This window comes from Sphaerodactylus townsendi, linkage group LG01 (assembly GCF_021028975.2).
Source record: "Sphaerodactylus townsendi isolate TG3544 linkage group LG01, MPM_Stown_v2.3, whole genome shotgun sequence".
Taxonomy (NCBI): domain Eukaryota; kingdom Metazoa; phylum Chordata; class Lepidosauria; order Squamata; family Sphaerodactylidae; genus Sphaerodactylus; species Sphaerodactylus townsendi.
Window position 1 is genome coordinate 70,654,973 of NC_059425.1, and position 24,805 is coordinate 70,679,777.

The window sequence follows — 24,805 nt, forward strand, 5'->3', positions numbered from 1 at the left end:
GGAAAGGTTTGCAGAAATGCTGCTTTAGCACTGAGTGAAAATAGGATCCAAGTTGCTGGAATAGGACCACAGTTCAAAAGTTCAGTGGAAATGAAACTTTGAAACTTCTACCTTACTTTCTTCAATATTCTGTTAATATCATAATCTCTTGTTTTTTTTAACCCCATGAATTTTGTTTCTAAGGGAAAGAAACACACATACTGTTTAGCATCCCAATCTATTTTTACAATAAAGAATGAATAAATGGTGTGAATGGAACATGTGAATGGAACAGAATTTAAGCCCCAACACCATTAACACTATGTGAGTGAAGGGCTTATTATTAAAGGGAGCTGGCTACGTTGTCTGTGGATGTCTCTATGAGTGAGATAGAGAACCTGTGGTGTGAAATGGTTATGGCTCTCTGTATATTTTTAAAGATCCAAGCAAGGTGGTGAGTGTGACATCCTGGCCTACGTGGAACTCATAACCTGAAAGGTTTAACAGAGTGTCAAAGACTCTGTGTGAGTGGAAAGGGGTGTCACTCTCCTCCACAAACTTTTCACCTGCGGGCACATCCTCAGAACTCAGTGGGAATCACTGACCTTATGAAATCTAATAGGACAAGGACTTGCTGAAATGTTTTTGAGTTAACCCCCACCTCCCATCATAACTTTTCTGGCCACCATTATATCAAACCCTGTTGCCTGCATATCTGAAAATTAAATTAGTGTTGTTGTGTATAAAGCATCTAATAAATAGATGCTAGTTTAATTTATGCCTGCAAATTAAATCAATATATGTTACAAACTTTTTAAAAGACTCACCTTCATTTCAAACTGTACTTCAAGAGAGCTTTTATTTAGGAGTGTGACTGCTGTGGAAACTTTACAGTAGTTTTGGACAATTTTGTTGCTTGGTATTAAACTCAGATGACAACTTCCTCCAATTGTAAGCTTTTCTTATTAAATTTCTTTTCTATTGCGCATTAGCATCTTCAGGATTCTGTTAATAAATCATTAATCTTCCGTTTTTTTAAAATTATGCAGGTTCTTTTGGTTGTAACATTCCCATCATTAATTGATTTTCATCCCAATGTTTGATACATAAAGAGTTGTAAAGTAAGATTAATTAGTTTTTATTAATTAGATTAGATTAATTTACAAGGTGTCTGTCGTGGGGAGAGGTAGGGAAGGAGTTTGTAAGCCACTTTGAGACTGCTTACCGGAGAGAATGGTGGGGTATAAATCCAAACTTCTTCCTCTTTTTTGAATAGAAAGAGCTGTCTTGATTGTTGCTACTGCTGCTCCAGAATAGGCCTTTGTAAATTATATTTCCTTTGATCCTGAGAGAATTTCTGTTGGGGTAATGATTCTGGCAGGATTCTGACATTGTGCTGCACTTTTTGGATTTAAAACTGCAAGCATGGCCTACAACAAACAGGGCAGAGCCCTGTAGGGAAAGGAATGTAGTTTTGCGAAATAATGTTGTTGTTTTTTAAAAAAACCCGACTCTCAAAAATACTGTTCAATTTCATAGAATGCTTTGGCTCATACAACATTGGAAGGAAGGAGAAAGTGTTTTCTGTTTTTTCGTCGTCATGGAGCCATGATATAGGAAGTTCAGGGCTGACTTGCCTTCTTTTTATAGCTAGATTCTCACAGTATCCTGAAATTAATCTCACTTGCTTCATTAGGCCTTGACTGGAAACAAATACATTTTGATAGGTTTTCTGATGGCAGTGTTGTGGTATATCAGTCTGTCTGATTGAAGGGTTTCAGTTTCTCAAAGCATGACCTCTGAAATGTAAACAGTAAGGGCACATGACAGCAAGACCTTGCACAGGTTTCTCATTCCCTTTTCTGCACAGCTTCTTATATGTGCCAAAAATAGTGAGGATCAAGAGACTCTCATAAGCAAATTGGATCATGGCATGGAGTCTGGGAAACTGAGTCTGGGAAACTGATCAAATATATCTGCCTTTGCTCTTCTGAGCATTGTGCTTATTCAAAGGCAAGTGGGAGACAACAAGCTCTTCTGCACTCTCTCTTTTGTTACTTGTGTTCCCCTATTGCCTTTGGGGGTATGTTTCCCTGTTGTTTTAAAGTACAGGGAAATATACTTATATTGAATCTGTTGCACAAGGTTGTACATTAATTTGAAATGTGGTTTTCTAGTATATAACATAAAGGACCCTATTTCCAATTAACATATTTATTCTCTGTTGTTACATGTATTTAGCATTGGTGAGAAGATTAAATATTTTTTGGAAGATACAGATCCTGAAAGCACATTGGATGTTGGTGCTGATATGCGGAAGATCAAATACTGTTTCAGCCATTTAAAGGTACACTTCATTTGCTGCTGTTTGCCTCAGGGTGTGGAGGGGATTCTTCACTTGATAACAACATGTTATGTATTTTGTTTTACGAAACTTTACTGTGGGAAGGGTGAATAGGAAATGCAGAATCCATATTAGAACCCTATTAAATCCAATAAATCCACTAGAATCAACTACGCCATAATTGCTACAGGGGGCAGGGCACATGGTGAGCTCCGGAGCAGTGAGCATGAGTGCCCTGGGCCTGGTCTGATCTCATGATGCACGCGAGTTCAAGGGGTGGAGCACACTCCCTATATATTAGGCAGCACGCAGTTGCTCTAGCCTTCTTCAATGCCTACAGCAGTGGTGGTGAACCTTTGGCACTCCAGATGTTATGGACTACAATTCCCATGAGCCCCTGCCAGCATGGCCAATTGGCCATGCTGGCAGTGGCTGATGGGAATTGTAGTCCATAACATCTGGAGTGCCAAAGGTTCGCCACCACGGGCCTGCAGCAATCTGTTACCCAGCTTAACAGTATACAAACTTATTTTTATATAGCAATGGGGAATTACTCGGCTTGGCAATGCAAGAGGTAGGCTTGGGCGGGGGGGATCTTTTTAGACAACTATACCAGAAATGACTTGAAACATATCCACAGAGAATTCACAAAAGACCAAATTGCAGTTTAAATATTTTTATATAAGTTTTGTTTGCAAGCAATCACACAGTGAGATGTTAAGGCACATACATACAATTCCTAGATATATAGATAGGGAGGAAAAGGATAGAGGTAGATGATAGAATGGGAGTTGGGGAAGCAGGGGACTTATACGTTGCCAAAGATCTGCAGAGAAGTTCCAGAAGAAGGCAAGGATCTCTATGCCAGCATAGGGACCCAAGCGAAGGACGATATATCGTGTCTCACACCAACTTGACCAAGGGAGGTTCAGGCTAGTAATGAGCACTGAGGCTCTGGTGAGCAGAACTTTTATACCCCTTTGCGCAGGTAAGGCGGGAAATTCAAACTTAGGTTTCGTTTCTTTGCAACTGCTTGGGGTTTCCTTTCTGGACTTTTGGGGGATTGAGCTAATTAGCGGCTCTATCTATTGTCTCTACTCCCTGGAACAATGGGGTCAATTGGTCCTAGATTATATCAGTGATACCTGCTCGGATGTGCTCCTCTTGCTTGCCCAGCTTCTGCCTCAATAAAAGGTCTGCAGCCCATTTTAATTCCAAGACGTGTCCTCTGGTTATTCACCAGATGGAACCTCTGCACATCTGGGCGCAATTGAAGCACCAGCTATGTTGCACATTTTTGACAAGAGAAAAGAAGTATTTATGGTTTGGACAGTGGAAGCAAGAAAATGTGACATTTGTCTTATTTTTTCCATGTTTATATCTGGAAAGTGTCCCACAAATGGACTTAACTAGTTGCCAGTGACAGCCACAAGCAAAGACAGCTTTAAAAAGAATTGTACAGATTCTTGGAGGATGGGTCTATTAGTGGTTAGTAACCATGGTGACTTTCCATGTTCAGAGGCAGTAAACTTCTGAATACCAGTTCTAAAGGACAACATCAAGGGAGAGCTTTGGCCTCCATGTGCTGTTATTGGACCTTCAGCAGAATTGGTTGGCCACTGTGTGAGACAAGATGTTGGACAAGATGGATGTTCTTCTTGAATGTCTATATTATTATTAAATATTTCCTTATACATTAATTACATTAATAATATCTAATTACTGCTTAATACCTCTTTCCATCAGTGGTGTGGTAACTGTTTTATAGTATAAAGATTATGGTGTCTGCCCATATTGCACACAATAATGTCAGAACGAAGGTAAAAAGGGAGGAAGAAAGCATAAAGACAAAGTGAAGGTGAAGTTGAGGTAAGGATACTGCTGGTCCAGCAAAAATCTTCTAAATGACAGACCTTCTAAGAGAGAGTTTGAAAATGATGAGAGCTTGACAGAACAAAGTAGATGGAATTAGTGAATAAGTGAATTTGGGACTAGGTGTAAAGATGAAAGTGAGGAAAAGTTTTGAAGAAAGAGCAAAGTCAGGAATGTGACGAGGGAGAAAGAGTAAAGCAGTTTAGATGCAAGGATGAGAAACTTCAACTTGAAATGAAAACTGCTGAATCAAAGAAAAGGTCAGATGAAAGGAGAAAGATAACATTGGGTGAATGAGTAGCAGAAGGGAGGACCATCATGAGCTGGTTGCAGTGGTCTGCAGTGGTAATGCTGTTTAGATTTTGTTAGGCTAAATTAATTCTTGTGGCCTCCTGCTGCTGAAAATACAAAGAAATGGAAGAATACTAACTGTATGACAATTAAATTATAAAAGCCCAAAATTGTTTTTGTTATTTTTAATAGATACTGCTTAATGATTCAAAGCCCTGTGAGAATGCCCTGCTTGCATCAGACATTCCTGAAGACAAAGATGGAAATAGCTCATCTGGGAATGAAGAGTTAAAGAAGCTGAAGGATCTTCTGCAGCAACGAGACAATGAAATCAGTATCCTTTATGAAAGTCCACTTGTTAATTAGTTTGGAAATGTAGTTTTGTTGATTGACAAATTAAAGAATTTTCCCCCAGTGTAGTTTAACGTAGACAAAAGTGGGTCCAAAGTTTGCTATTATCTTTAACATGCTGGTTCAATCTCCTGGATGTAGAAATATTTGTTGCTCGGCTTAGGTCTATATCAGGTCCAAAATTTCTGGAAACCTAATGTCAAGCAGGTGCCTTTTTAAGTAATGGAAAAAAGTGATACTACATAAAGAAATATTTATTACCTTTCAAAAAGTTGAATTTCCTGTAATTGTTATTTTTAGCCAAGTGAAATTTTGCTTTTGGGACTACTGGACTGCGCATTTAGATTAAATGTAAATTTATATTAAATGTGGGGCTTTGTACAATGTATATAAAATATGTTGTGCAGTTCACTCTATTGACTCACAGACAACATAGCCGCAGCTTTAGCATGATATAAAATTATTTTAATGTGATAGAAATGGATGAAACCACTTCAACCTATTTCTGTACATGGAAGAAAAATCTAATAGTTTTGGGCTATAAGGATTCTATATAATAACCCAACTTTTATCATATTCACCATGTTGTGACTGACTGGAATGTATTGGTGGTTCTGGTCAGCAGCTGAGATCCTCTCACAGCTTGGATGGAAATGAAGAAGTCCGAACCAGAAGTGAATGGCCATTTTCCATGATCTGGCCAGATTGTTAAGACATTTAAAAAGGGCAACTGAAACCTGCAAGGTGGGAGAAGCTGTGGGTGGACAGCCACAGGTCAGGGCTGAAAGTATACCTGAAATGGCAGCTGTCTTGCAGACACAAAGCAGTGGCATTAGAAATGGCAGTGGCTGAAGAGGAGTTAGCTGCTATAGCTGGGAAACTATGCATGGCAGGGGAGGAGAGTACAGTGAAGACACTAGGGATCCCTGAGCGATCAGACAAAAACCAGATCAGTGTATCCATCAGCAGGGCCAGAGTGAGAGGGAACTATGCCCAGGGCACGCCCGCCCACCCCTCCACACCCCTTCCACGCCCCTGCACCAGCACGTGCCGGGTGCATCGCACACACCCCTCCCCCTTGGCACTACACAACTGTCTATCAGGGCAGCAGGGGAACAGCCATCCAGTTCATCAGGGGCTAGGAAGGACCAGGACAAATTCATTGGACCCAGGAACCTCAAGAGAGAACTTGGTTCCACAACTGGCAAATTGGCAAGGGCAAAACCAAGAATCAGGACAGACATGAGTGCAGAATCAGAACAACAAGCCTTGATGTGCTTGAGAAATGGTTAAAGGTCTGAATTCCGTGCCATATAAGGAATGGCTTAGGGAGCTAGGTGTTTTTAGTCTGGAGAAGAGAAGGTTAAGGGATGACATGATAGCCATGAAAGGGTGTCATGTTGAAGATGGAGCAAGCTTGTTTTCTGCTGCTCCAGAGACAAGACAAGGAGTAATGGGTTCGTAGTACAGGAAAAGAGATTTCACCTAAAAATTAGGAAGAACTTCCTGATGGCAAGGGCTGTTCAACAGTGAAATTTTCATGTTTCACAGTACACCATGAACCAAAAAAGTTTGAGAACCACCATGATAACTATTAGTCCAGTGACTAGTAAATTGTAATGTCAGTTCAGCATTAAAGTTGATGTGATTGTAAAATTGTTTTCTCATGGTCTGGGTTTTTTAGTGTTAGCATTTTTATTTTTAGTGATGTTTAGACTTTTATGCCATTATTCCTTCAAGAGTTAAAGACAGTGTACATGAGTCTACCTTCCTGCATTTTAATTTCTCAGCAAACCTGTCCGGTGAGACTGAGAGAGAATGACAGGCCTAAGTTTTTACAGTGCCTTTCATTGCCCTTGGAACACTGTTAATACACCATACATTTGTTAACTGTCCTAAGCCCATTGGAAGGGTGAGATGTAATATTTCAGATATCTAATTAAAAATGCACAGGCACATAGAACATATCTGTTGGGTTCCTTCTAACATCTCCTGTTTCTCCAAAGTGCTCACAGCGTCCCATGAACTGAGACATACATTAAGCAATGTGTACTCTCTCAACAAACACATGGAACCCCATCTGCAATGGCCCACAATGAAAAGGAAGACCAATCTGCCTCCTATTAGGGTCTAAGTTAGTAAATAAATAATTGTTGATATAAAATGAATAGTCTTTCTTTGTGTTCAATATAAATAGCAGACATGGAGGGGGGGTTAGTTACAGAGTTTGTAGTACTCGGCTAGATTTTAAAAAACCAGCTCAAATTTTCCTCATAATGAATTTTAGATATTTTAATAAATATGTTAAAGAAAGAAAAAAAGAAAGCCCAAGATGCCCTTCTTCAGCTTAACTCTTCTTTAAGAGAGGGCCCAACCTCAGAAAGTTCTCTTCTTCCAAAAGAAGTAGAAAGTGAACACCCGTTACCTGTCTCTTTGGAAGCTAAATCTGGTTTTCTTCTCAAGAACACAGGTTAGTGTTTTTAGTAATATTACAAATGTGGAATAATCACATTGTGTCCTTTGATGTGCCATATTTAAATCTGAAAGAGAGCATGGGTTGGAAATAGTATTTCTACATCAGCACTTGTACAGAGTGCTATGTTCTTTAGGTTGGTCTTAATAAAAGGGATTGCATGGCTTGAAGGGGGGCTTTTGCTGCATTGTTTCTGGTACATGCATACAATAAACTTGATTAACAGTCAACAACTGTCTCAGTGCATATTACATTGCAAAACAGATCCAGCATTCTCTATAGAAAATGTAGTTAAGAAACTAGTGTGTGTGAACAAAACCTATGCCCAATAAATGGCTTATATAACATGAGTGCATCCAAAAATCAACCAGCAACTTAAGTTTCCAAAGTAGTTTGTTTTCTTTTTTTATTCAGAGTATAGGAAAGAAGCATTATTTTGCTTTGTCTTCTAGATAATTTATGGTTTAAACCACACTATTGTCAAGGTGCTTGTGCTTAAGAAGAAATCCAGGTTGTTCAAGATGAACTTTACCGTAAATATACTGTTGAGCCAAGGCTTATCTTATTGAAATCTTGAAAGAAGTAGTGAATCCCATATTTAAGAATATTATTTACAAATATTTTTTCTATATGTCCGGGAGGGGGGGGTGCCCCACCCCACTCCCCGGACTCCCCCACCTACCTGCTGAAGAACGACCCCTCCTCTGGCTGGGGACGGGCGTGTGGCCGGCCTGACAACGCCAGGAATCCAAAGGGATGCCTTGCTCCCTCCCCCAATGGGGCGACGAGCAGCAGCGAAGGCACAAGCCGTCGTCGCAGCGACTAGGAAGGGCGGCAAGACGAGAGCACTGAGAAGGCTCATGGCGAGCCGGACACTATATTTATATTACTTTTCAACTGAACAATTGGCTCCCAAAGCAGCTTAAAGTATATAAAAACAAACAAGTGTTTTATGGCCAAATCTGAGGAGGGGGAGGGAGTTATGGAGGCAATGGATCCCGATATCAGTGGATTTGCCCTCTCCAGAGACTTACCCCAACAGAGGGACAAATCCACCTACACAGAGGGAGTGTTCCAGAGACATAACCAGAGCTGGAGCCAACCTTAATCAGCCTCCACTTCAACTTTGCCTCCTGGGATGCCAGTGCCCAGGACATGGACTTACACAACCTTTTAGGTGTCATAAGCCCAATTACCAGATTTAAGTATTCTCATATTTGGCCAGTGTTGCTATCAGTACACCAATATTCTTTAATTTAATGGTAAGCTCCAAATATGGCATACATGTGTTATTAGTTTATTTATTTATGTATTTATTTAATTTGTATATCGCCCTCCCCTGTGGGGGTTTATGAAATCTATACTTTTTTGAGCCCATAATCATCATAAAAATGAATTTCCATTTAATTGAGGATTAGGACTGGCAAGATCTGGGATCAGACTCCCTTTCATTCATTGAAAAAGAGATTATATTGTGCTAATTATTCTATTTTAGCCTAACCTACCTCATAGGTTGCTGTGAAGAGCCAACATGGTATAATGGTTACAGTGCTGGGTTAGATCCTGGATGACCCAGCTTCAAATTCTCACTCTACTATGGAAGCTTGCTGGGTGACCTTGGGCTTGTTCTTCTGTTTCAGCCTATCCTACCTTCTAGGGTAGTTGTTAGGATGATAAAATGAAAGAAACATGTGGTAAGCTACTTTGGGTTCCCTTTTGGGGAAAAAAATCACTGAGTACAGATATTTAAATAGATACAATGGAGAAAAGGAGAATATTGTATGCTGCCTTTGCTCCTTGGTAAAAAAAATATAATAGTTAATACCACTATGTAATCTGTAGGCAACAGCAACAATTTTAATAATGCTTTCCTGGGAGCAATCCCCAATGAATAAAATAGGACTGAATAGACTTGTTTAGCAGTGTTCCCAGTGTAGATCAAATTTATATGTTCTTGCTATAAAAGTGCTTAGTACTGCATCTGTAGTTGGTGATATGATGTACCAAGGGAATGTATCCAGTCTATAGGAATTTACAAATAATTTCTAGTACAGTCCTCTCAGACACTGGGATATTTCCAATACTGATGTTTGTGTATCATAATAGATGGCAAATTTGGAATAAAATCAAATTTAATTGTTAAATATAAAAAAATTATTGTAATCCACAGATAATACAAACTAAAATTATACTGAAAGTATCATACAAGGAAATAGTAGTTGAGTTTTATATCTCTGGAAAAAATCCAGCATTATATTCATAAATATGTTAATTCTACTTTTCACACACACAAACATACACAGCTGTAAAATGCCCTTTATGGTAAAAACATTTGAAGATTTTTCTTTTAATGTACAGTTACTTGAAACAGTGTTTATTCCAGATAAATACTGAGGATGGATTGGAGATGAAAACTTGTCCCTACTTTATTAAAATATTGGCAAAGCCTGCTTGTTAAACACTGATCTGAAAGAGATCATATTGTACTCTTTAAAATAGCAATGGTTTTTGTGCTTTAATGTTGTTTGAGCACATGTTCCAAACAGTCACCTGGAATTATTCAGTGCTGTAGAAGTCTCCATATGACTCATTTCATCCTTTAACCATTTGAGATTCTCAAAAAGGCTTGTTTTGCCTGCTAAAACCCATCAGAGTTGGAAGTTCTCATTCAAACACTCTGCAGAATTAAGATACGTCTACAATACATTGCATGGGATTTATGAATCACCGTTTCCTAATACATGAGTTGAAAAATAACAGTACAATGCCATTTTCTTGTGTTAAAAAGTCACCATTGCACATTCATCCCTGACATTTCCAACTTTGTAATTTAATAATAACATATGTTATTAAAATACATTGTTTATGAAACATCCACATTTTTAATTAATTGTGATTCTCAGGATTAGTTGGGTGTAAATACTTATTACTTGCCAAAGGTAAGCCAATTTTGTTCTGCAGCATTCATTTTGATCATTCTACTGTGTCTCCTGAACTCAGTTATGCTTTTTTAAAGATTATAAGGAAAAAAGGCAAATCTTCATGGTTGATCATTGGTTTTGGAAAATGTAAAGAATTGAGAGGCCCAAGGTGTGAAACAGCTTGTTTTAAAAGCCACAGGCTTTTGGGTCCAGTAAAATATATATATATATAGCAAACTGTAATGATTTATTTACAGGAATTGTCTGCTTCTGACTGATGGAATTAGTTGCAGCTAACAGTGCAATTCTAAACAGTAACACCCTTCTGAATCTACTGAAGTCAGTAAGTTTAAAAGGGTTGTCAAGATTGTGGTACAATTAGTTACTCAATCACAACTAGCTTTTGCTAGATCACAACCCATTAAAAGGATATATTTTTAAGTTGATGTTCATTGATTTATTTCTCTTCCCTCTCATACTGCACTTTTTATTATTTGTATGCCAGCTGGAATTTAATTTTTGTGTAAGTCACCATAAGAGTATTTTTTTTAAATGTGAAATTGATTTTTTTTATTTCTCAGAAATACCTATTTTAATGTCTAGTATTGACACAGAGTTAAAAGTGCCTGCTTGCGATCTTTAGTCTATCCTACAAATTATTGACAACATTTACAAAACTCACTTCTCATTACAAAGGTAAACTTCTAAAGGTTATTAGATTTGAAATGCCTCAGTACTGTGTATCAGTTAAACAAGCGAAAGCTGTTTTGACTAGATTGAAAGAGTCTAATGAGTTTTTTCTTGGAAGCAATCTGTTACAGATTTAATTTCTATTGTTTTCTTCTCTACTTGATTAATTCTCCTATCTTTCTTATCTATTTCCAAATGACTCTTTAAAAGAGTGTGGGTAAAGTAAGCAGGATACAGTGAGCTCATTATTTCATGGCAACAACTGTTTCTGGAATGAAGAGCAGAAAACACTGAGAACAACCTTTTCCAGATGGGTCAAATGTGTTATTCTAGAATCCAGGAAGAAGGCTGGAAAAATATGACCTTCAAGTTTCAGGACATGTTTAGGGAGATCTGACTGTACATCTTGATCAGAGATAAATATACTGAGGAGGTCTGCAAAGTGGCCAAATCAAACATCTCCAATTTTCATAAAATGCTAAATGCAGACCACCTATCTTTATCATCTGTTGACTTTGGCCACTGAAGTTATCTGCCATAGATTTTAAAAATAAATTCTTTTTTCTTCCTCCTCCATCTTCTCTCTGACTACTTCTAATGAATAAATAATCTGATTTTGTGAGTCTTCTGGGAACAGGTAAGTTTCCTTGTTCCCTGTTTCATAGGACAAAGTAGTACAAAGCTACAGAGATTGCCAGTTGAATGTGCTGAATCTCATGCCCACAGAAGAATATAGAGAACTACCTGTGTTGACAGACTCTAGGAACAAAAGGTTTCCCTACTCCGAAGGAGCTGTTGTTGTTTTTGAAGAATGGCCAGTTTATTTCCCCCCCAAAAAAACTTATTAATCATAGAAACGACTAATTCTTCCTTGGCTCCTCCCCAGTTCAGGTTAAATGCCCATAGTTGGCATGATTGAGTCTTTCCTAACTTCTATGCACTCATGGGACCCAGTGCCTGTTGGAGTCCCCAAACTAACTACTGATTATGGGCCTTGCTTGAGCATCTTCCTATGCTCAGTCCTTTTTACCCACCCTTGAAATAGCCAGTAGGCAGCTTCTGAAGTGACTCTGATAAGTAAATTAGCTAAGCTGACAGAAGTCTGCTGCTCCATGTGAAATTCAGAAAGGTAACCTGTCCATGTATGTTTGATGTCAGGAGAAGGTCTTCAGGGGGTTTCTTGCCCAGCATTCACAAGAGAGTAGAGCTAGTCTTTTCCCCAACCTAAATCACAGGAAAAATTTATTAAATCTCTTCTCTCTCTCTCTCTCTCTCTCTCTCTCTCTCTCTCTCTCTCTCTCACACACACACACACACACACACACACACACACACACACACACACACACACACACACACACACACACACACACACAAACAGAAGCAGGTCAATGTAAATGTTTTGATTTGACAAAAGTATAGCTTTCCTAGAGATGAGAATATTGTTTTGATCTTCTTTTAATGCCATTTGATTCCTCTGGCTGCTGCTTTGGCTTCATTTTTACTGATCAGCGTTTCTTTCTAAAGTAATTCCAGCAAGTTAAGGATCATGTTGTCTACATCTTGACATCACTGGGGTCAGTCAAAGTAAGGGAACTCCTTGTGCTTCATGCACCAATATCTTTTAAACAGTATTTTTTTTATCATGATGAAGAATGCTTGCAAAAATCCCCAAAATCCCAAATAGCTTCTTACATCTAGATTTTTTGAATTGTTATATTTTTAATGAATACATTTTATCAGCCCCTTTTAGTTTTTCAGTTTTTGTATTAGTGGCATCTTTCTCAGGTAAATGCATGCCTTTATACTGCCAATGCTGAAAAGGATCAATGACAGTTTTAAATCAGTGCCGTAGCTATAGTTTTTGGGGTGGGTGGGTTGGGGGCAGGGCCATGCCTCCCCAAGGCCCACCCCCAGCCTCAGTGCTTATAAAAGCAGCTCTCTGAGGCTGGGGACAGCAGACTCCCTTGCCCTGCCCCCCCCCCCCCCGCACTGGGCTCCCAGTCAGCAGCCGGCAGTCCCTTCTGCCCTCGCCTCCGGGCAGAGGCTTAGCTAGGGAAAATGGAGCCTGGTGCAAAATCTGTGTTTTGTGCCCCCCCCATGGGCGGCTGCTGTGATGCTGGAATCCACCCCCAAACAACATCACTTTCAGTGGTGTTTAAACTAGGGAGCCCAGATTATCCTTTTAAATCCACCTTAAATCCATCTTAAATCCACCTTTAATCTGGGGTCCCCAGTTAAAACAACATTGAAAGTGATGCTATTTTGGGGTGGATTATCCCCCATCCTGGAACAGCATCACTTTCAATGTTTAAACTGAGAACCTCAGATTCTCCCTTTAAACCCATGCCAAAGGGGATGGATTTAAAAGGAGAATCTGGGGAATTTGGGGGGGGGTTTCCTGCTGTCAGGGGTACAATTGTTAAGCTAGCAGCATCAAACTTTCAGAGTATCTTTAGGAGACTCTCCTGATGATACTACCCCAGTTTGGTGAAATTTGGTTCAGGGGGTCCAAAGTTATGTAGCCCCCATCTTCTATTAGATCCAATTGGAAACAATGGGGGATGGGGCATCCCCTTTGGAAGTCCATAACTTTGGACCCCCTGAACCAAACCTCACCAGACATGGGTGGTATCATCAGGATAGTCTCCCACAAAACCTTTGAAATTTTGGTGCTGCTAGCCTAAAAGCTGTGCCCCCTACAGGCCGAAAACTGAAAAAACACTAAAAATACAAAAAACCCACAAACGGGGGGCAGAGCTTCGGACATGTAATGGGGGGATTTGAACCCCCCTTACCTATGTTCTTGTTTAAAACCCAACATTATAAGCATTATCTGGCAGAAATAGCAAGGATTATAAATCTGTGGGGATGTGGTTAATGATCTAATGTGTCTGGATTTCTTTTAATCAAAAATCACATCTTTTTTTCCTTGCATAGTATCATAAATTAGGAGTTGAATACCAATGGTATGGAAATTTTTAAAAAGTAATAAAGACCCAGATGGTGTGAAATAGAACTTTATTAGATTATGTTTAAGAATAGACCATCACAATATGATTCTTTAGAATTAATTTAAATCAGTGTCCATGGTTGGAACAACCAAATAATTACTGACACAGAACTGTGGCTGGGCTGACAAAGTGTTGCTCATACTTCATTGCTCATTCCCTTTCTCCTTGTCACTTTGCTGAGCTGCTGCTTTTCCTTCTTTTCTACGTTAGTCCCAGATGTGAAAATATATATTGATATATTCTGATTCAGCCGAGGATGTTGAGGAACTGAAAAATGCTTTGTTGCTATATGTCTGAATTTATATCATTAATCTGGTATGAATTCACAACACATCAACTGCTTTAGTTCACTGTTGTGGGGAAATGGTCAAGTCAGACTGTCAGGGATGTTTCTATTTTAAACTTGGCAAGTGAAAAGGCAACAGGAAAAGAGGACTTCATATAACTATATATCTTAGATATGTGTGTACATCAAGACGTTTCCAACGCATGGTAATCCTATTAATCAAGTCCTCCAAAATGTCCTATCATTAAGTGCCTTGGCTCAGGTCTTGAGGGCCATGACTTTCTTTATAGATTCAATCCATCTCATATTGGGTCTTCCTCATTTCCTGCTCCCTTCCACTTTTCCTATTGTGTTTTCTAGTGTCTCTTGACTTCTCATAATGTGACCAAAATACGATAGCCTCAGTTTAGTCATTTTAGCTTCTAAGGCAGTTCAGGCTTGATTTGATTTAGAACACACTTATTTGTTCTTTTGAAGGTCCGTGGTATCTATACCTGGTTTGTTGCAATGTAGCTGTTTCATCTATGGACAACTGTTTGTAACTGTTGAGGGCAATCACTTGGTTGTCACTCTTTAGATAAACAAGGACACGCTTATTTGACACAAAATAGCTGAAGTCTTTGGAAGCAGGAGTATACCCACAGGTTGCAGCGTTTCATCTTTAACACTTAATAGGGATCACACTCCTCCCTTTCCTGGAAGCTATTTCCCACAGGAAAAGACTCCTGGTTTCACTTCCCTTTTCAGGTATCTCCCAGATCCTTCACTCTTCTCCCTATTCCCTACCTACCAAATCCCAATTCCCTTCTAACAGCTGTTTTATAAGTGTCTCTCTTCAACATTCCAGTAGCTCTCATGGGTTGTTCTTTGGCAGAACCTAACCTGTCTATCGCGCATACACATTACCTTTCTTTCTGACCACTGTGTATACTTCAACTGTTGCTATGGAGGCTTCTCATATTAGGCAGCACAAGCAGATTCTAGAAGAGGTGCAAATGGGCAAGAAGAACTGAGGGACTAGTACTTGAGGGTGTACATTAAGAATAAATTTAGTATCTTCTCAGACAGTCCAACTCCATGACTATGTTTATAAACAGAAATGGGCTGTGTGGACATTTGTTTCCCTTGGACCAAAAAATCCTGGAGAAGGCCCTGATTCTAGTTCATCCATTTTTGTTTTGCTGTCAAATTTCATCAAACTTATAGTGACATCTGGTGGGGTCTGCAAGGCACACGATGTTCAGAGGTGTTTTGACATTGCCTGCCTCCATATCTCAACCCTGGTATTTCTTGGAGGTTTCCTATCCAAATACTTGCCAGGAGCACCTTTTTCACCTTTTGAGATCTGACAAAATCAGACTAGCCTGGCTTATCCAGGCTCTCTGTCCACCCATGTAGCCTTTCCCTCATGTGTGATATATTGTGTGGAGCACTTGGTTACCATGTTCAATATTGTATAGCCAATCTCTTTGTGTAAGTTACAGCATAGTGGTACTTAATTGTGCTGGGCTGTCTCCTACAAATTGCTAGTGCAAGGCGCTCATAGAATTGGAGTTTCTTCACTTTCTCCTCCTCATGGCTACCTCATGTGACCCCCATGGCATTGTGGTTGGACCCCATGGACCAAAGGCCATGTGATTTGGAGGGCCATGAACCCCAGAACCTTTTCATTAAGAAACTAAGCATGGTGAGTGAAAGAAAGGGAGAGAGAGGAGACTTACCTGACGGGACCTCTTGGCTCTTCTTTCCCAGCTGGGTTTCATGGCAGTGGGGAAAGAACCTGGCAGCCCCAGCAACCTCTTTCCTTCCTGCCACAGCAACTGCCTTTCCCCATCCCCAGGTTCTGGGGTTCATGGCTTCATGGAAATTGCACCCAGCGCTCTGAAGTCTCAGCTGTGTAAATGCTGACTATGATTCTTCAGCAGTGAAAGACTGTTGAGAAAACGTCATGTATGTTCAGAGGCATGCTTTCTCTACCTCTGGCAATTAACATTTTCACTTGTTTTACTGAGAAGAGATTTTAGGGTTTAAATGTAGCCTAGTGGACTCCCCTTCTCCTTTTAGACTTGATATACTTTAAAAGCATTGTAGAAGGGCACTTTCTCACCTACCTAGAGCTCAAAATGCCTCCAAGTTATATCTTGAAATTACCTGGGGTGCCCTGACCTGAATGGTCCAAGCTATCCCAGTCTCATTAACTCTCAGAAGCTAAGCAGTCTACTATGTATCGAGCAAGTAACTGCAAATTCCGCTGTTTTGTTTGGATTGTTTTTTACCAGTTCGGTGTAAGCCCCACCCTCAAGCTGTGTGTACGCGGCAATTGGCTGGAAGTGAGTCATGCATGGAGATTGACTGGAAGTGAGTCATCTCCACCTTCCAGGCTTACTTTTTTATATACACCGATCATTTTGGATCTCTGGATGAAAGGCTCTTTTTTTAACCTTGCCTCTGTGGTAATTATTTCTTCCATATTTTGCCATTTTTGCGTGAGGATTTTTTTCTTTCAGGTGTCCACCAAAGACTCTATTTATTACCTGTTTTAATTATGTAATATATGCAAATCCATCACTGGCCTGAATAAATCAGGCAGATAAAGTTACTTTTGTGCTACTCCCTTACACAAGCAGAAAGAGTAGAAAAGGAACATACTGTTTTTGAGATCACTGAACCATATTAAAGATGATCTCTCCAACCGTAAATGTTGTGGAATGGAAAAGTAGCTGGATGCTGAAGTAACTCATTACAAGCAAGGTTTTTGAAACCAGAAATGGAATGGCATGAATCCCTATTGGGAATATAAATGTTTAATTGACTATACTGAAGAGGAATGCCAGAGTTGGGGTTTTCCAAGCAGATATCCTTTTGTCTTTAAGTGGGTTTGTTTAATTATCTTGGTTGTGGTTCAGAATTGTTTACAGCTGTAGTATCTAGTGCAGCATTCTGGATGTTGAAGTAGGATAGTATGATGACTAGTTTCCATAATACATTATAACTTTTTATCTTACTGAATACAGATAATTTAAAATTGCAAGTCTACTATGAAGATATTTATGAATACTTATTCTGCATTATTAGAAAATTTTAAAGATGTTTTGTTTGACAGAAAGAGCTACCGGTAGTAGTTGATTTATTTTTGATCAACAATACAGGATTCTTCCTGTAGAAGGAATTGTGTATCAAAAGTGGAGGATACTTGCCTAAATTTGTCGTAACAACCTTAGGAATAATCTTATCTGTTTATTTTTGACAAGGTACACACACCCAGAGTCAAAAGTACACCTGAGGTATTATTTACATATCTTGCTGGTTCTGGTGGGTTTTCCGGGCTGTGTGGCCGTGATCCACCGTGATCTGGTGGATCACTTCACATTTTGCTACATTGAACTGCATTTGCCATTTCTTAGCCCACTCACCTAATTTATAAAGGTCCACTTGGAGCTCTTTGCAATCCTTTGTGGTTCTCACCACCCTAAATAATTTGGTGTCATCCACAAATTTGGCCACCACGCTACCCACCCCTACTTCCAGGTCATTTATGAATAGGTTAAAGAGCACTGGTCCCAAAACGGATCCTTGGGGGACACCACTCCCGACATCTCTCCATTGTGAGAACTTCCCATTTATACCCACCCTTTGCTTCCTGTTTCTCAATCAGTTTTTAATCCATAGGAGGACTCTCTTGATTTTCCCTTTCAGCTTCCTGCGCACTATCTTCCTAATCTTTGAGAAATTTCCCCTTTTGAAGGCGAATGTAACTACATTTGTAGTTGTCACTTGCTCACATGCAGAGATACTGAATCTGACAGCATTGTGGTCGCTGTTCCCTAATGGCTCAACAACACTGACTTCCCTGACCTGAATATGCATTTTTCCAGTTTATGTGGGGTTAATTGAACTCACCCATTACCACTATGTTTTTACTTTTGTTGGCCTCTCTAATTTCTTTTTACATCTCAGAATCCTCCTTTGTGCTTTGGTCAGGGGGGTGTTAATATATTCCTAATATTAGACTACCCTTTTAGTCTAATATTAGACTAATATTAATATTAGACTAATATTAATATTAGTCTAATATTAGACTAATATTAGACTAATATTAATATTAGTCTAATATTAATATTAGACTAATATTAGACTAATATTAATCTACCCTATGACAATCATTAAGTGCTGTACCTTATGATTAAGTGCTGTACCTAATGATTCTTGACAAATGTATTTTTCTTTTATGTACACTGAGAGCATATGCACCGGAGACAAATTCCTTGTGTGTCCAATCACACTTGGCCAATAAAGATTCTATTCTATTCTATTCTATTCTTCACACCTGGTACTGATATCCACAGTGCTTCTGTAGGGGAATCAGCTTTCCGTGCATTGTCTATGTTCTCTTTGACGTAGAGGGCACACCACCCCTGATACGCACTGTCTTATCCTTCCTGTAGAGCCTGCAACCTGGGATAACAGCATTCCACTGGTTCTCCTCATTCCACCATGTCTCTGTGATACCCACTATATCAATATCCTCCTTCAAAACCTGTACTCCAGCTCCCCCATTTTAGGTTGACGGCTTCTACTATTAGCATAGACACCCCTGTATACCCTGTCTCTGTCCCTAACCTGGGATTTATGTGCTTTGCCCTCTAGCCCTTTGTAGACACTGACTGCACACAGCACCCAACTGACTGCATTGCCCTCTAGCCCTTTGTAGACATTGCTTTGCCCTCTAGCCCTTTTTAGACATATGTAATGTCATGTTAGCCATGTTGACTTTTTAGCTGTTGAATCACCATTTACAAGCAGTGATATTTTGGTGCACTGAATCTTAGGATCATGTTATTAGGTTGTTATACATTCTCTCTTCATATATTCTGAAGAAACAATTGCATACCACATTGAAACAACAGTTTTGTGAATTGTTGTTGTGTACCGTGTTATACTTTCATCAGCTTTGAGATTAAGCCAACAGCACATTTCCAAACTCATTAAGAGGTGGTACTTGTTAGGAATGTGGATTTCGAAATTAGATTAAAGCTCCCACACTAAGCCCTGGAGGATTTGAAATGTTTTTAAAGCTAGATTGATCGCCAAAAGCCTCTTTAGTTGTGTTATACTCATAAATTCCTCTGTTCTCTGTAATAGTTTGTTCCTAAAGGGAATAATCAAGCATGGTTAATGAAATACCATGGATGTTTGTGGAATATTCATGGAATTCCACAAAATGTGTTGTTCATATTTCAACCAGATTGCCTGTGCAAAGAAAATTAATGGAAACATATTTTTACTAAACATAAAATTGGGGGTGATCTTCCTGCTTATTTGGTAGAGATTTTTCCTATGTGATTCAGTTTATATAAGATGAAATTCACTCCTTAATGGAACCCTCATAAAATGTCTGTCCACCAGTGAAGCTTCAGAGAAAATCAATGATACAAGTTTAAAATAATATCAGTTCCAAAAATTGCACAAAGCACTAGTTGTATGGCATAAGTTCTGTTTCAGGTAGTGACAACCCATCTCAGTTTCCACATAAATTCACAACTAATTATACCCTCTTAATTTCACTATGCTTCTAAACTTGCGTGATAAAAGTAGCTACTTCAAAGTTATAACACTGATTATTTTGAATGGATGTACATATTCTCATGACATTTTCTGGCATGACCCACCAATTGACTTTATCCTTTTGCTGGAAAGAAGCAATTTTTGAATGTTTAAGGATGGGTTGCTTACAACAGTGTGAATCTAGAATATAAAACAATTGTCTGAAGCATTTGAGAGCAATTTACTTTGGACAGTAAACCAAAGATTCATCATTCCTTTGAGGGAAAAGATGACTGTGATCAAAACAAATTAAAAATGGTTAAAGGAAACTGAAGAAAAGTATTGAAAACTCTTGAACAGATGATAGAAACAAATACCATAAAGAAAAAAATAATTAAGCACTGTAAAAAGAACTACACTGTTGTTTTACACCCTATAATCCTTATGCAACATGAGAGAATCTTAGGCCCCTTCCGCACACGCAAAATAATGTGTTTTCAAACCACTTTCACAACTGTTTGCAAGTGGATTTTGCCATTCCGCACAGCTTCAAAGAGCATTGAAAGCAGTTTGAAAGTGCATTATTCTGCATGTGTGGAATGAGCCTTAGTTTCAAAGCCAGTTTTGGGCTGCAGTTTCCTCAAGGCCACTTTGGTCCTATGTATGAAATAATTTCCTGTGAGTAGTGGTGGATATCTCTACATGCTTCCAAATATTTTAATGTCTAAGAATTAGATCAAAATAAAGTGTTTCTTCAGACTGACAGACATTAAAGTGCATTAATGGTAGGGTCTTGATTAATTACAACTGTTGTTCATAAGCAGGCAAGCTGTGCATATTACTGAAACACTTACTGAAGTATCAGTGAAGCTCTTGCTACAAATACGAGACTGCAAAGACCTAAGATATTTGTTTAAACAGCTGAAGGTACAATTTGTATTATTGCTTTATTCTTGCTGTCACTATATCTTCTGTTTTCTATATTTCCTCCTGTGAATTTTCCTGCAACAGTAGTGTCTTCTGCAAATTGCTTTCCCTGCTGCTGCCAGCTGTGCGTTATCCACTGAAATGTTTCTTTTTCTTTTTTGAAAACATAGGTTTTACTTTTAGATAATTTCAGAGAAAACTGATGAAAAAAGAAATTGTGAGAGGAAAAAGTGGAATTTAAAGCCAAAACCAAATATAGAACAACCTATTTTTCTTCTATTGAACTTGAAATGTCATTTAAAATTACAATTGTGTGTAGTTTGTGTTATAAGCAATAGTGTCGCAGCAGCTCTTTCTTCACCAAAAACACATGCAGATTTATGTCACTGTCCTTGCACAGTAATAATCTTCATCCTAGCTGTCATGATTTCCTTGATACAAGCAGCCAGTACATAATTGTAGAAAAGAAAAAAATGCATTACTTATTGCCATTCCTTAAAAGCAGCAATTCTTACTGAAATTCTATTTTTCATTCTTCAGTTCAGCTGAAGTATTTTTATTTTAGTACACGGTGAGAACCAGTGTGGTGTAAGAGCGTGGACTCTAATCTGGAGAACCTGGTTAGTTTCCTCATTTTTCCCACCTTTTGTCTGTCACAGTTCTCCCAGAACTCTCTCAACCACACCTATCTCACAAGATGCCTGTTGTGGGGTGAGGAAAGGATTGCAATTGTAAGCCACTTTCAGACTCCTTAAGAGAAAAGTGTGGTATAAAACCCAACACCACTTCTTCTTCACTTCAAATTATATTAAATCGAATTCTGGGTGGGAGGTTTAGATGTCAGATAACTTTTCCTTTCAACTCATGGCCTTCAGGTAGTATTAATAAATGTACTGAAATCTGCTTCATCAGATAGTAAGCCATCTGCCAAGGCCTGAAAGGTGGCTGGATGGGAAGTGGAAGTGGGGCTTCTGGCTTGCCTACTGAAGAGAAAAACATCTAAATAGTATATAATGTGGAGGAACTTAGTATGGTCCTTAACTGACATTCCAGATAGGTGCTTAATATTTTCAAAGCTGCACAGGCCACAGAACATGGCCTTCTCCTTAGGGTGCTCAACTCCATAGGCTATTCAATTTGCAACCCAACATGCAGAAAACATTAGGAACTGTAAGACCAATTGTTTATCACATTTGGCTATAAGGCTCCCAGGACACATCTGAAACCATGATCAAAGGCAGTGTCATGGACCTAGCAAAACTCCTGCAGGATGACCTTATTGACTGGAGAACTGTTAAAGTAAGATAGGTAATGGTAGCCTCAACTCACCAGGAGCCTGCTTAGGAATCTTGCCCAATGGTGGCACCCTAAAATTAGTCAGGGGGAATTAAACAGGCCTGCAACATAGCCTTCAGCGCACTCCTTGATCACCTTGGCAGCTGCAATCTCAGGCATGTCTCAGGGAGGTTTTAAGTTGTGGACTCAAAGTTGCTCAACCAGGGTGAAATGGAACAGAAGGGGAAATTCAGCACAGAATAAATAATGAGGTAGTACAGGAAGACCTGGCTACTTTAAATTAATTCAGATCTGCAGGTCCTGATTAACTACATCCCAGGGTATTAAACGAACTGGCAGAAGTAATCTCAGAACCACTTGCAATAATCTTAAGTCAATTGATTGGACTGGGGTGAAGTGGGATTTCTCAAAGTTCACCAGAAACATAGACTGTCAAAACAGGCCAAAGCCATGTCAACTTAGGCCTTCAAGGATTTGAGGGAGTCCCCCAACAGCAACCAATCATCAAGATAGGGGAAGATGGTACAACCCCTCAAGGCAAGATGCTCAACAACCACTGCCACACATTTAGAGAAAACCTTAGGGGCAGAGGCCAGCTCAAACTGTAAAACTATGTATTCATATACCAACTCTCCACACTTAAAACGGAGAAGGCGCCGGCAATCAGGGTGAACAGATGTGTGGAAATACACATTGTTTACGTCCAGCACTGAAAACCACAGTGAAGGGATGAGCAGTGGCATCATATCAGCCAGAGTCAACATTTGGAACTTACGGATATGGACATATTTGTTCAGTACACTCAAATCCAGGATTTGGCACTTCCCTCCAGATTTCTTATCTCTCAGGAGGTATTCTGGGGGAACCAGGTCAACAGCACCCTTAAAGAGCATTGCCTTCACTTCCTGCACAAGTTGTGGAGGGTGTGTGTGTGTAGACTGAGGAAAACTGGAACTCTGAATAGTCAGGAAGAGAAATCCATTCCACAAAATAACTATGCTTTATTATTATAAATAGAACCCAACAATCAACAGTGATAGTCAGTTTTTTCATGTCAAAATTGTATCTATGTTAGCATGGGGAATATCCCAGTGCAGCCTGGAATTCTTCACAGTCCTCAAGGCTGCACTGGGTCTGCCTCTGCAATGAACCACCATTTTCCCATTTATTTATTTATTTATTTATTATTTTGTATTATTATTATTATTATTTATTTATTTTGATTTGATTTGATTTGATTTATTATATTTATAAACCGCCCTCCCCCGGCGGGGCCTGGTACGCGTAAATAGAACAAACAAAATAGAGCACAAAATAAAAAATCAAAGCAATTATAGCTCTCTATATATAAAATTAACTCCTATTAAAATGCAGCATCCTAATATCAAAATTAACCATGGCTACCTACTAGCAATCCCCTAAAAAAAGCAGAAAAAAAAAAGGAGGAGAAGGGAGGGGTAACGGCAATCCACAGATGCTATAAGAGCGAGAGAGGAGAGGAAGTATCAGCGGCTAGGATCTCTGGCGTCTGCCGGGTGGAATAGGCTTCCGCCTTTGCAGGCCCCTGGTAAAATTCTTTTAAGATCCCGCAGAGTCTGCCAGAGCTGGAGGTGCAGAGCATCTCCACCAGGCAGGGGCCAGAGCTGTAAAAGCCGCCTGGCCCAAGTGGAGGCTGACTGCATCATTGAGGGGCTAGGGATCACTCAGTAGACTTTGCCTCTGCTGAGCGCAGAGGCCGCTTCGGGACACTGGCATGCAAGATCGTCCCGTAGGTTTTGAGGTCCCAGGCCGCGCAAGGCCTTGAAGGTCAAAACCAACACCTTCGGAAAACGACATTCATAGTCTAATCGGGTAACCAGTGCATGCACAGCACAGGTGAGATATGGTCTCTGGCGGCACCTCCTGTGAGCTATGTTCGCCGCAAGACTGGACCAATTTTAATTTTCGAATCAGACGCCAGCGGGAGGCCTGCGCGAGCGAAGCTGCAACACTCCAGCCTGGAGGGGTGACTGCTGTGCTTTGATCTGGGCGGGCTGTGGGTCCGCTTTGAGAGAGGAAAGGGGCCAGCCTGGCCGGGCTTCCACCTACATTGGAAAAACGCGAACCTGGTTAGCATGGGCCACCTTGGGTCTCTATTGAAAGAGACGTAATCCAGGTGGACTCTATGGCTAATAACGGAGGAGGCTATAGCCAATGTAGCCCCCTCCCACACCGGCGGCTGGAAACCCCTGCAGCCCCTCCCTCCCGCCTTCCAGCCAGAGGATCTCCGTCCTCCAGACGGGTTCAGTTTTAGCCTGCTCTTGCTTCGCCAACCAACCAGCCACTCAGCCTCTTAAAGTCAATGCTGGAGAGCCACAGGGGCAATGACCGTTCCCCTCTCCATCAACAGAGAATGATAGCTGAGTGTCATCAGCCGCATTTCTGCGATTTATTTAGGACAGCCCAAAGCTCTGCACTAACTGAGCAAGGGGTCGCATATAGATGTTGGGAATAATAAAGCGGGGACAGCAGCGCTCCCTGGGGCACAACACTACACCAGCGCCACCTTTAGAGGCTTGGTCCCTACACCACACTTAAGAAGGTCCGGTCCCGGAGGAACGAGGTAATCCACCGAATGACAGTGCCCCGCGACCCCAGAAGCGGCCAGGCGGTATCGTTGATCGTGTTTAATTCACATCAAACGCCAAGTGTAAGATCTAACAACACCAGCAGCTCGATCCTTTCCGGTCAAGTTGCATACCGAGCATGTCCGCGATGGCGACAAGAACAACTTCCTTCCCTTGCTCCAGCACGGAAGCCGGATCTGGGAAGGGATCG

General features: G+C 40.1%; 1 protein-coding gene across 2 annotated transcripts in view; it reads left to right on the top strand.

Annotated features, from left to right (window-relative positions):
- The window catches only part of KIF6 (kinesin family member 6), a 182,656-nt gene that overhangs the window by 70,676 nt on the left and 87,175 nt on the right, over positions 1–24,805 (top strand). For both annotated transcript variants that reach the window (XM_048517665.1, XM_048517750.1), the window contains 3 exons: positions 2,221–2,326; positions 4,679–4,820; positions 7,125–7,307. In XM_048517665.1, coding sequence (XP_048373622.1) covers positions 2,221–2,326; positions 4,679–4,820; positions 7,125–7,307 — 431 coding nt within the window. The remainder of the gene's footprint in view (positions 1–2,220; positions 2,327–4,678; positions 4,821–7,124; positions 7,308–24,805) is intronic.